This window comes from Ptychodera flava, chromosome 4, assembly GCF_041260155.1.
Source record: "Ptychodera flava strain L36383 chromosome 4, AS_Pfla_20210202, whole genome shotgun sequence".
NCBI lineage: Eukaryota > Metazoa > Hemichordata > Enteropneusta > Ptychoderidae > Ptychodera > Ptychodera flava.
Window position 1 is genome coordinate 47,602,269 of NC_091931.1, and position 13,794 is coordinate 47,616,062.

Genomic DNA, 13,794 nt, shown 5'->3' on the forward strand with positions numbered 1-13,794 from the left:
CTATGTCTACTTCTAGAGTTGCGTCCATCGGAATTCAAAATCAGCAATCGGGTAGGCTACAATCGCTGAGGTGGCTATACCGCGATCTGGAACGATGGGTAGATAGAAAGCATGCCATGTGCCGTGCGTACGGAGCTGCAATAAAGTAACACTCCGTGGAGTCACTCCACTTTTCAACGAACCCAGTGACATAGATTACAAATTAGTGCTTCAGGGATGTACTTAATTGGAAAGTTCTGCTGGATCTATAGTATGCGAAGGAACTACTGGGGCTGTCACACGTACGCAGATGCAAGGTCATTAACTTCTGTGACAGAAACAATCTGTGGCGGAATATTTTGATATCCGTGTGACATAAATAAATGGGTTAATATAGATTATTAGACATCGAAAATTATTTTAATTTGACGCGCGGAAGGAAAGTCGATAATATTGTCCTTGAACTCGACTCAGTGTTGACTGCACCCAGGACAGTGAGGGACAGTCGATTGAAAGTCATGGCAAGTCTCGATCAATAATTAATTTGTCACCTTGAGACCAGTTGCTGATATATCTCATTGGTGTCATGGGCCCTGCTTTGGATTCGAAAGACAGTGATGTCATGTCAAAAGCTTAAAGAAGGGGAAATTCTGTTATAATCTTATAACTATATTGTAGAATCGTTTCAGACCCTACAAGCCAATAACTGTGAAACCCACACATTGACTTAACAAATCAATACTTCAAACACTATTCTTTCTCATAAACAGAATAAGAATACTTGGTGACTATTACCCAAGCCACTGTATAATCGCATTTATACGGATACGAAGCTAGCCATTCACACAAACCTATGATGGCAGTGACAGATAAATTTTGCACTGCAAAATTTTAAATGATTTCTCAATCATTCTTCAAACAGTCAACAACGTTTCTGGGAAACTGATGAATATTGTAATGCAGTACGTTGTTTTCCTTCGCCTATAATATATTTCACAAGATGCTCTAGACGATTTCACATGATTTTGTGTGAATGTTTATCATTGAAACCGGATCAGCGTCATCAAAAACAGATTTTGACTTTTTTCTGTAATCTAGGATTTCCGTTACAAATAAATTGTTTTTCACAACACTTCCTTGATCAGCCAAATTAAAACTTTAAATTTGTAGGACTAAGATATATGCATAAATCAAAATTTACTCGAAAAACTGAAACTTTTATGAGGCAAACCTGTGATTTTAGTTTAATGGTCATATTGAAAAGTTCAAACACGTGCTCGCACTACTCTTGTAAAACATGATCTTCCATTTTGACTGTTATCAATTTACGCATGCGTATATATTTTGTGTCTTCTGTAACTCGTAATAAAAATCAAGTTGACCGAAATCTCTCGCAGGTTCAACGGAAGACGGCGGGATCAGGGCAAATGATAAGCTGTACAATGTATATATTTAGGTTATTTACATGTGCAATACACTTATGCTGATTAGCTTACTATACAGAGCGATATGCAGTTGCCTAAGTTTGAACGCAGTGGTAAGTAAGTTGGCAGTATTGTAAAATGTTCGCATCGTCAAATTGGTTTATTAAGATAGGTGTCTTTTCGCCTTACTAAATTTAATCACATACTGCGATTTGGCGAGCGGAAAGTGGAAAAACTATGTTACTCTATTGGTATGTGTCTGACAGGTGAATCTCTGTATGTGCCTCTACGCCTGTCTATCCGTCTGTATGTATGTATGTATGTATGTATGTATGTATGTATGTATGTATGTATGTATGTATGTATGTATGTATGTATGTATGTATGTATGTATGTATGAAAAGTAAGCTCATGAATGTATGTATGCATGTTTGTTATAATATATATATGTGTGTACATATGCATTTATTTTATCAAGTTTTTTTTATTATATATTATATATGAGCTTATATATGTGTAATATAATATACATATTTGGATAAATAATATATGCATACATGTATGTATATTCCTGTGTGTTTATGTTTACTATCAAAATACGAATTATTCCAGTTTCAAAGTTCTTGTATACGGAAAATTATATCCCGTGCTTTGACAACCGTGACATTACTCTTCCGTCGATAAAAATCGTCGACCTGATAAAGAAATGAAGATCCCGAGTTCCTCGATCTTGACATTCCGGAACCCCGAATTTGATGACAGTGAAATACCATGGATGATGGGACATGTACACACTCGCCTGAAAGATTTATCGTCTAGTGACCGTGTCAGCTGTTACTACCAGAGTCACGAACTTCGAAACGACTTGAAAGACGATCATCAGAGAGGCGACGGCAATGTCACAAATGGTATGATCGTAACATAACACCGAAGAGAGAGTCAGATCGGTCTATTTTCGAAATTCCGTAAAGCTTGTGGGCCGCCTTTCACGCAATCGCCGAGACGAAATGTCTCGCATTCTACGGAATGATAAGTGCAAATACGTCACCGTGGACACATTTCGGAAAGTTCGATGCAGCCTGTCCTCATGAGATAATAGTTTGATGGAATAACTCAAAGAACAGTTCGAAAGGGAAGTGAATTTACTGCATTAATGATAAATTTATTTATCTATTCATTTAACTGAAGATGACACACTTAAATATAGGTCACACCAATAGGTCAGTATTGTGATTCAGCTTTGGCATTTTGATGCACTTTCTGTCTGTGTGAGCATCTGCATCATTTTACCGCTGTGTGTATCCGCCTCGATGATAAGTTTACATTGTAAAAAATGTAAACCCCAGCATCAGAGTGCGCGGTTCTGAGAAATCAAAATTCACAAAACTACAGGAAAATTTGGGGGCGTAGCATAAATTTAACTTCTCGTGAGTCGATTTGAAAGTTGCTTCTTCCTGACTTTGCATGTGGACTTCAAATATGTGAATCATCACGGTCGCAAACTTGAAGAGTTCATCGCCTTGCCTGCCAAATGTCTGATAAAGAACCTTGTCGCATGCATAGTAATTAATCAAGACACTGTATTCCTTAACATTGTATAGAGGGCGTTCTGGTTTCTACTTTACGTAAAAGTAGACGTCACGGTGTATTATCTTTGTTATTAACCAATACCCAAGCTGTCCCTCGGGTTTATTTCAATTTGAGTTCTCCCCTGGCCATGATTTGAAGTTAATAGGCCGTGAGCACCTATGCTGCGGTCGCTGATCTGAAAATTCAGCTTGTTTCGACCATGTGATTGCTCATTTTGCGATTCTTGTAGCATGTCATTGGCACATGAGAGACCACGCTTAAGGCCCCATTAGCTGTACCTTCTGATTTATTTTCCAGTGAATGTGGTCTGTAAAACAGTATTTTCTTTTACTCGCAGAGTGACGTCGATATTTCTTGTGTTCAACCTGTTGAAAAAACCAGGTGTTTATTTGCAATATATGTTGTCATTGTTGAAATCTTTAATTTAGTCCGGTCAAAAATTCATTTGACAAAACAACGTTGTACATTTTCCCTGACGCATTGCGTTGGTGGCGCTGATGATATTTCAGTATAGCATACGGAAAAGAATAAAAAACATTTATTTACAGAACAGAAATGGCGAAAACATTGTCTTCATCATAGCTACTGTCCTCAAACGTTCGTATACCATTCTTTAACCTTTCGTTGAGTATATGTCGGAGGGAGAGAAATGAGTACCCTGTTACAGGTCAGGGCAACCTATATACTCAATAAAAATTACACGGCCAGTTCAATTTTACAAAACCGATAACATTGAAAGTGGCAATACTCTGAATACTACAGTATCTCTTGTTTAGACGAGCGTGTATGTATGTGATTTACCTGCACTGGACACTGTCTGTCCGTCCGTCCGTCCGTTCGCCCGCCCGTCCGTCCGTCTGTCTGTCTGTCTGTCTGTCTGTCTGTCTGTCTGTCTGTCTGTCTGTCTGTATGTATGTATGTATGTGCCTATGGATGGATGGATGAATACATATGATGTATAAGTATATACATAACACAGTGACGTGTTTACAGCTCTCGTAGATGTGTGTTACAAAAACAGACAGTCTATTTGCATGCTTTCGAAGTTCGGGCGTAAAATATTTTTTATCCGTCGGACCTTAACCTTAATTGTTGCCTTGCAAGAATTGGCAGCTCCTTGAGTGTTTCATAAGAAGGCACAGAAAATCCGCGTGAGTAAATTCCCGCCCACAACACGGTACGCCGTCTGCCCGGTACAATGAGAATTCCATGACTTTCTACGTTCACATTCCGTGGGGCTCTCTGCATGTATGTCGGTGGAAACATTGGAGCGGAGTATACAGCACTTTCTGTACAGTTGTTCCACTGATCTTGCAGTGGAAGTTCTTACATTTGGTGAAACAGATCCACCAGATAACGGTATCACCACGACATTCACTGTGCGGAAGACAGATAAATCACCTTCGACTGCCGGAGGCAAAATATTTCTTGTCGTCTGGCTGGTCTTCGGCACTCTAGCCCTCACAGTGTGGGACACATGTAGTAGATTTTCGGAACGAATGAGCTGATGGAATATCTGACATAATTGAAATGAGAGGGGTTTCACTAATTGACGCACCGACAGTCTGGGAAGCGCCAGAAACATGGGATCTTCTGAGTCACGTAACCCTCGAGACGTCTGCTGCTTCCGCGCGCTCAAACATCACGAATGCTATGAACATTCAAAATATTTACAGTTTATTTTGAAAGTATTCATATCAATAAATATCTCTCATATGACCGATCTTTAATTTTTCTTTTCACCCGTTCAAATTGTTCGAATTCTTTCCATCTCATCGAAACAGCTTCAAGTTGCTTTCAAGCTTGAAACTTGCTAAGATTTGGACCGTGGTTTCGACCTTGAAAGGCACTAAATTTAAATCTTAGGAAAAGGAAAATTTCATAACGTGTAGGATGTGCTGGTATCAGTAGTTGAAAACAAAGTCTTGCGCTGAAGTCCAGACATTTCATCTAGGCCGCACATATTTATATTTCGAATCGCTCTCTAATCTTAGCATACTATTCGATCAACGCCACAGCCGTTAATTGGACTGATGACGTAGAATAATACTAGACTAAAGATAGCCCATGCGTTGCTCAGGGAGCCGTGGCAGAGACGAGGCGATATGAGATGACATACACTGACAGGATACTACTCAAGTGCTGTGTGATGTGGACGGCAATGGCCGGATGACAAAGTTGGCCTCCATATTATTACAGAAATACAATCCGCTGGTCGGTTTCGGAGTGACTCTAATGCACTTCGCAGACAGTCGGACAGACAGTATTAGGGAAGATCTCGGCTTGGATTTCTTCCCGCTCCCTGACACTTGCAATAAAACACTGCAACTATGCCAAGGCTCAAGCAACGAAAAAGTTTACAATAAACTGAAAATGACTTACTTTCCTCCCAGCCGTTGTCCAAAAAGCCCATTTACAATCCTAGTATGGGGGAATATAGGATCCAGAGAAGCAGTAGCAGGCCAGAGAAAAGAAAGGCGCGCGTATTACAGGCAAAACCAGGCTGCATAAACTCTGAGTTCAACATAACCCAAGATGCTGAAACTCCAATCCGTGCCGCAACGCCAAAATAATTTCACGGCCTCCCCATCGTCGGACGGCGGTTAGGATTTCCCTGAAATATGGTTGATGGGGCAAGACGGCGGTAATAAATTCCCGATGGACTTCTGAGGCGTTCTGGTGCAGACAGTTGCTGAACTTGAAGTCAATCGTGTGTGAAACAACGTCACTGTTCCGCCATGTTTGTCGGTGGAATTAAGTAAAGGCCTAGGGACGACTTGTTCAGGGTACGTCACGCGTTCGAGACATATATGGCACTTAACTACGTAGATGCTGGGTATCTGGTGGCAAGGCCGACGTTTGGTTTTCAGTTGCGCGCGCAATGTGGTCCAAGTGAGAGGAAATTATGCATAAGTTACAAGTTTGAGTTGATACTCATGGAGGGAAGAAATCGCTGTCTTTCGGCTTCATTTTTCTGTCAGAAATTTGAGAATACTATGACGCAATATAAAAAGGTAGAGATTAATTATTTGTTCCCTTAATATTCATACCACGCCTGCATTAATCGAACGCGCGGGTGCCGGGTTCGTTTCTGATGCGAATGACTCTATTAGTTTATCGCAACTTCATAAAGCAAATCCAGTTTGGGCCACAAAAGCGGATCAATTAATATATGGAAATATGAAAACACACCTGAGTGTATCATTATGCAGAAATAGTGATGTCAGAACTATTTTTCACTAAAATGAAAGGAGTTAACTCCCTTCATACCTACGAAGTCATCTTGCACGAGACAAGCCTTCAGTTCCACTCACAGAATGGATACCAAAAACCTGAAAAAGCAAAAAGAACACCCGAACTAATGAACAGTTTTCATGAAAACAAGAACCTACGTTTACGCCTACTTTAATGACACATTGTTCATCTGCATTACTAAATAAAAGATTTTGAAATGGTTGTTAATTTTTTGACACAGGAAATGCGAAGAATCAAGGTTTCATCATAGCATCTACGCCACCAGTTCTACTTATGACATCTCACAAGTCTCAACTATGTCTGAGAATGGTTTAGCGAAAATAATAAGTTTGCTCAATTTGAACAGCCATACAGACTCCAAAGAAGACAACTGGTTCACATGAAGAACACACAGCCACAAATGTGTACTTTGGACGGGTCGTCTTTTAAAAATTTGACTCATTATTTCAATATTTATCACAACAAACATTTTTACAGAGCTTCCAGCATACATCATTAGTGTTGCATCAGATGCCTATAACTATTTGTTAGCAGAGTAAGTTACGCTTTATGAAAAAACTGTTCAATAGCAAACGATATCTTGTGGCGTAAGACCCGGCAGGTGACCTTTTACCCTGCAAACAAGTACTAGTAATCAGAAGTTTTCCTCAGTACATAAAACATTTCCTAGCAATAACTTTGCTAAATGATGTCAGGAAATTGCTACCGATGCAGACACCCAGTAATTTCGATCCAGAGTGTAAGGCAGGATTATTCAGGTTAAGTATTTTGATATATCACAACAGTATACGTATCTGCTATCTCTATTTATTGGAGGAAACAAATCACGCTCACGATGGTATCAACTTAGGTACCATACATACTCTTTCACTTTACACTGAGGCTGTCAGTAAGCAATCATGTCTGTATAACATGTCAGACTTACATTTCGTCAAAAAATGGATGCACATAGAGAGAAATATTATGTTTCAGGTTATAATTTCCTTTCATAAATTTGAAGATTGATATAGGTAATTCATCGTATAACCTCAGTACCTTTCGCTGAGTTCCGCACTTTCTTATGCGCGAAGTTGTATCAGCTACAGAGCGTGCTGTACTGGTTTAAACTAAGATATCTCTCAGCCAATTGGCATCCGAGATTTGAGATGCGGATCTGTTACTTGACACTAGCACCTTGTTTATACTGAAGGTCACGGCCAGCGAGAGTGCATCCCGAGCTAGAGTCGGCAAAGGAGGTCAGACAGCTGTTACTGTCTGTTTCCAAAGGGTGTTGAGCGCAAGAAACCATGCGTTGTTTTAGATAGGAAATCGGGGATTGGGAAATAACCAACAAAACACTTTACGAAACGGGAAGTTCAGCATCGACGCGCTGAAAGATGGATTGCGGCTGCGCGATACTATCTGCACGCGAGGATGCCGCGTCGATATGACCGCGTTGGTCCTCAGTGTTCCCATGGGAACTAGCTTCTTGACTTTATGTTGTCTCTAACTTCGTCTTTTCCCAGATTCATGAATTTTAAAACGACGCAAAGGAAACTGGGTTATCGATTTGTGCAAAACAACCTTGGTTCACTCGTAAGTCAGAGCTGCGACGGGAAACAAACGCAGTTAGGCCGTGGGCTAGAGGGGGTCTACGTGCACCCCCCCCCCCAGGATAACAAACCTGTATTTTTCAGAAGCCTTGGGATCCCTAGAATACGAAATGGAATTTTAACAGAAAAAATATAGGGATGGAATAGCTGTTATGGTCATGTTTTGAAGGGTACCGCAAAATCACCATTTTGCAACCAAATTGCATTTTCGTCAAATCTGTCTTCTTGTAAGTCATCTGCTGAGCTTATTTTTTAACATAACCTCACTTGTTTGGTATCATTAGAAAGGCAATTTATTCTTCTTTAAGATGACATATTGCAACATGCAATATATTTTACAGTTTTTGTGAAATGTGACCAAAACTTACCCCATACCCCAAAGTTTAACATTGCAAATTACAGTAAATCTCAAATTCTACCAATTTTTTAGCTAGGCAGAATAAAAAATGCAATTCTTTGTATGAAATTGGTTTTATTTGGTACAGGGACATGTCAGAAATATGAAAAAGACTTTTAACAGGAAAAATATTGGGTCTCTACAGCTGTAACAGTCATATTTTGAAGGGTACCGCAATATTACAGTGTTGCAGATTTGCATGTATTTTTGTTAAAGCTGTCTTCATATCAGTCACCTGCTGAGCTTGTTTTTGAATATATCTAACGTGTTAGGTATCATTAGAAAGATAATTTACTAGTCTTTAAAATGAAATATTGTAACATGCAATATCTTGTATAGTATTCATGAAATATGACCAAAACTTACCCCATACCCCAAAGTTTACATTGACAATTGCAGTCATAGCTAAAATCAAATTCTACCAATTTTTTAGCTAGACACAAAAAATCTGGCCATTTTTGCTATTAAATCTGTTTTATTTGGTACAGGGACATGTCAGAAATATGAAATAGACTTTTAACAGAAAAAATATTGGGTCTCTACAGCTGTAACAGTCATATTTTGAAGGGTACTGCAATATCACAGTGTTGCAGATTTGCATACATTTTTGTTAAACCTGTCTTCTTATAAGTCATCTGCTGAGCTTGTTTTTGAACATAACCACACTTGTTAGGTATCATTAGAAAGATAATTTACTAGTCTTTAAAATGACATATTGTAACATGCACTATCTTGTACAGTATTCATGAAATATGACCAAAACTTACCCCATACCCCAAAGTTTACATTGAAAATTGCAGTCATAGCTAAAATCAAATTCTACCAATTTTTTAGCTAGACACAAAAAATCTGCCCATTTTTGCTATTAAATCTGTTTTATTTGGAACAGGAATATGTCAAAAATATGAAATAGACTTTTAACAGAAAAAATATTGGAATTCTGTAGTTGTAACAGTCAGATTTTGAAAGCTACGGCAAAATCTCCGTATTCCTGACTTGCATGCATTTTTGTTGAAACTCTCTTCTTATAAGTCATCTGCTGAGGTTTTTATTGAATATAATGTAAGTTGTTAGGTATTATCGAAAAGATAATTTACTAGTCTTTAAAATGACATATTGTAACATGCAATATCTTGTATAGTTTGTATGAAATATGACCGAAACTTACCCCATACCCCAAAGTTTACATCTAAAATTGCAGTCATAGCTAAAATCAAATTCTACCAATTTTTTTACGCAGACATAAAAAATTGGGCAATGTTTTGTATTAAATCTGTTTTATTTGGTATGGGGACATGTTAAGAATATGAAATAGACTTTTAACAGAAAAAATATTGGGATTCTATAGCTGTAACAGTCATATTTTTAAGGTTACAGCAAAATCTCAGTATTACTGACCCGCATGCGTTTTTGTTAAATCTGTCTTCTTATAAGTCGTCTGCTGAGCTTGTTATTGATTATAACCTGGCTTGATTGGTATCATTAGAAAGGTTTTAATAAATATTGTAATATGCAATATCTTGTATAGTTTTTATGAAATATGACAAAAACTTTCCCCATACCCCAAAGTGTATATCCAAAGATACTGTCATAGCTAACGTCAAATTCTACTGAGTTTTTACCTACACACAATAAAAACAGCAATGTTTTGTATTAAATCTGTTTTACTTGGTACTGAAACATGTTAGAAATATAAAATAATATTTTAACAGAAAAAATATTGGGATGTTATGGCTGTAACGGTCATTTTTTGAAGTATACTACAAAATCACAATATAGTTGACTCGCATGAGTTTTTGTTCAACCTGTCTTCTTGTAAGTTGTCTGCTGAGCTTGTTTTTGAATACAACATGGTATGTTAGGTATAATTAAAAGGTAATTTACTCGCCTTTAATATGAATATAGTAACATGCAATATCCTGTATAATTTTCATGACATATGACCAAAACTTACCCCATACCCCATGGTTTATATAGAAAGTACTGTCATAGCTAACGTGATCAAATTCCGCAAATTTTTAGCTAGACATGATAAAAAGGGCACTGCTTTAGTATTAAATCTGTTGTATTTGGTACTTGGTTATGTCAAAAATGTGAAATAGACTTTTAACAAAAAAATATTTGGATTGTATAGTTGTAACAGCCATATTTTGAAGGGTAACGCAAATTGCAGTACCGCAGACTGGCACCTTTTTTGTTAAATTATTCTTCTTGTAAGTCATCTGCCGAGCTTATTTTGTAACATAACCTGGCTTGTGGGGTATCATTATTAGGGCAATTTATTCGTCTTCAAGATGACATATTGTAATATGCAATGGCCTTCACAGTTTTCCTGAAATATGGTCAAACTTTACCCCATACCCCAAAAGTTCAAATCGCAAATTATCTTAAATTCTACCATTTTTTGCTACACATAATACAAAAGGCAATTCTTGTATGAAATCTGATTTGTTTGTTACAAAAGTATGTCACAAGTATGAAATAAACTTTTAACGGGAAGAGGATACTATTTAGTAGCCATTTGGATCATTTTTGGAGGGGGAAAACCATATATAGGAAATGTATGTGTTTCGGCAAATTTGCCATGATACCTGGGTACCCTTCCAAATATGATCCAAAAGGCTGCAAAATCATATTATATTCCTGTTTAAAGGTTAATTTCATATTTGTGACATACTTTTACATACTTTTTAACAAAATCACAGATTTCATAGGTTGCATACAGGCATTGCCCTTTGTATACAAAGTTCATAAATTGTAAACAAATGGTAGAGTTTCAGATTCGCTGTAATTTGCTTTGTAATTTTCAACGTAAACTTTGGGGTATGGGGTAAGTTTTGGTCACATTTCATGAATACTGTACAAGATATTGCATGTTGCAATATGTTATCGTAAAGAAGAATAAATTACCTTTTCAATGGTACCTAACAAGTTAGATTATATTCAAAAACAAGCTCAGCAGATGTCTTAAAAGAAGAAAGGTTTAACAAAAATGCATGCAAATCTGCAACACTGTGATATTGCGGTACCCTTCAAAATATGACTGTTACAGTTGTAGAGACCCAATATTTTTTCTGTTAAAAGTCTATTTCATATTTCTGACATGTCCCTGTACCAAATAAAACAGATTTAATGGCAAAAATGGGCAGATTTTTTGTGTCTAGGTAAAAAATTGGTAGAATTTGATTTTAGCTATGACTGCAATTGTCAATGTAAACTTTGGGGTATGGGGTAAGTTTTGGTCATATTTCATGAATACTGTACAAGATATTGCATGTTGCAATATGTTATCGTAAAGAAGAATAAATTACCTTTTCAATGGTACCTAACAAGTTAGATTATATTCAAAAACAAGCTCAGCAGATGTCTTAAAAGAAGACAGGTTTAACAAAAATGCATGCAAATCTGCAACACTGTGATATTGCGGTACCCTTCAAAATATGACTGTTACAGCTGTAGAGTCAAACTATTTTTTTCTGATTAAAGTTTATTTCATATTTCTGACATGTCGTTGTACTAAATAAAACACAATTAATAGCAAAAATGGGCAGATTTTTGTGTCTAGGTAAAAAATTGGTAGAATTTGATTTTAGCTATGACTGCAATTGTCAATGTAAACTTTGGGGTATGGGGTAAGTTTTGGTCATATTTCATGAATACTATACAAGATAGTGCATGTTACAATATGTCATTTTAAAGACTAGTAAATTATCTTTCTAATGATACCTAACAAGTTAGATTATATTCAAAAACAAGCTCAGCAGGTGACTGATATGAAGACAGCTTTAACAAAAATACATGCAAATCTGCAACACTGTAATATTGCGGTACCCTTCAAAATATGACTGTTACAGCTGTAGAGACCCAATATTTTTCCTGTTAAAAGTCTTTTTCATATTTCTGACATGTCCCTGTACCAAATAAAACCAATTTCATACAAAGAATTGCATTTTTTATTCTGCCTAGCTAAAAAATTGGTAGAATTTGAGATTTACTGTAATTTGCAATGTTAAACTTAGGGTATGGGGTAAGTTTGGTCACATTTCACAAAAACTGTAAAATATATTGCATGTTGCAATATGTCATCTTAAAGAGGAATAAATTGCCTTTCTAATGATACCAAACAAGTGAGGTTATGTTTAAAAAATAAGCTCAGCAGATGACTTACAAGAAGACAGATTTGACGAAAATGCAATTTGGTAGCAAAATGGTGATTTTGCGGTACCCTTCAAAACATGACCATAACAGCTATTGCATCCCTATATTTTTTCTGTTAAAATTCCATTTCGTATTCTAGGGATCCAAAGGCTTCTGAAAAATACAGGTTTGTTATCCTGGGGGGGGGGTGCACGTAGACCCCCTCTAGCCCACGACTAACGCGGTGTTTTTGTCTCATTCCTCGTGATGGTAGCTAACCGTTTATGAAAAATAAACAAAAAAAAAGCCAAAATAACAACAATAACAACGACAAAAACAACAACAATGATAATGAATCCCGGTTCGTATGTGTGTATTTGCTTGACGGACAATAAAGTGAATGCCAGTGTCCCACGTTGTCCTGTCATGTCACATGAACAATGTCACTTCAACTCAGGATTCACCTTTTCTTTCGCGTAAACGTGGCAATATGCTCAGTCACAAAAGTACACACTAGCACTCAAGCCTTGAAATGAGGGGTTGAAAAAATAACACTGTCTTAATGACATAATATTTGCATAAAAGTGACGTAGTTAAGAAAAAAGGCAAATTCTGATAGGGGCAACAGTTATAACTTTTGAAACATTTTTATACAGAAAACATGTATCTTATCTTCTTTTTTGCCTTAAGTGTAATGAAATACGTGGTATAAACCTCGCAAATTCAATGCATCATGTACAATATTACTATACTATATACTATGTCATTGTTGACCAATGAATTCTTGCCAGGACTAAAATTTAGTTGTCAATAGTAACACTAGACATCACTCAACTATAGACGGTGTGTGTTTAAGTCATACACATTGCGTCACGATTTTCGAAGTAGAACAAGAAAATTGTATTTTATGCATAGAAGATCAAAAGTTACATCAATTTAATTTTAAAAACAAATCACGATTTAACATCTTACATGGTCAATGAAGACACAAATTAAACTGGTTCTTTTTCTAGAAATAATCGTCATCGTAAACATGTTATATAATCCCCAATGATACAGGCTACTCGACAGCTGGCTTCAGGATAAGGAAGGCAAGAAATTTTATTTTACAGGACAATAAGTTTATTTTGATGCGTAGATAAAATGGACAGTGTCACTGTAAGCGTTGGTATAGTCTGAGCAACAATATTGCAGCATGCCTTTACCCTCTACCGTTTATGGAGCAAAGCTGGTGCCAAACCTTCAGACCGAGACAGAGTACATCGTTCCATGGAGACCACTTTACTGCATAAGTGGCAATTAAAGTTTTACTTTGCATAAACGGATATTGATCAACATGAAGTGGTATTTTGAGAAACACTTCATCTAAACTTTATATTCCAGCTTACTCAGTATTTCTCAGCGTCTCTATAAACACGAC

The 13,794-nt window shown here is 36.9% G+C and overlaps 1 protein-coding gene across 1 annotated transcript in view; it reads right to left on the reverse strand.

Annotated features, from left to right (window-relative positions):
* Positions 1-5,753, reverse strand: part of LOC139132010 (rho GTPase-activating protein 6-like) — a 148,702-nt gene extending 142,949 nt beyond the window's left edge. Inside the window, exon 1 of the mRNA XM_070698364.1 lies at positions 5,376-5,753. Within this exon, the coding sequence (XP_070554465.1) occupies positions 5,376-5,406 (31 nt within the window). The 5' untranslated portion in view covers positions 5,407-5,753. The remainder of the gene's footprint in view (positions 1-5,375) is intronic.
* Positions 5,754-13,794: the final 8,041 nt, after the last annotated feature.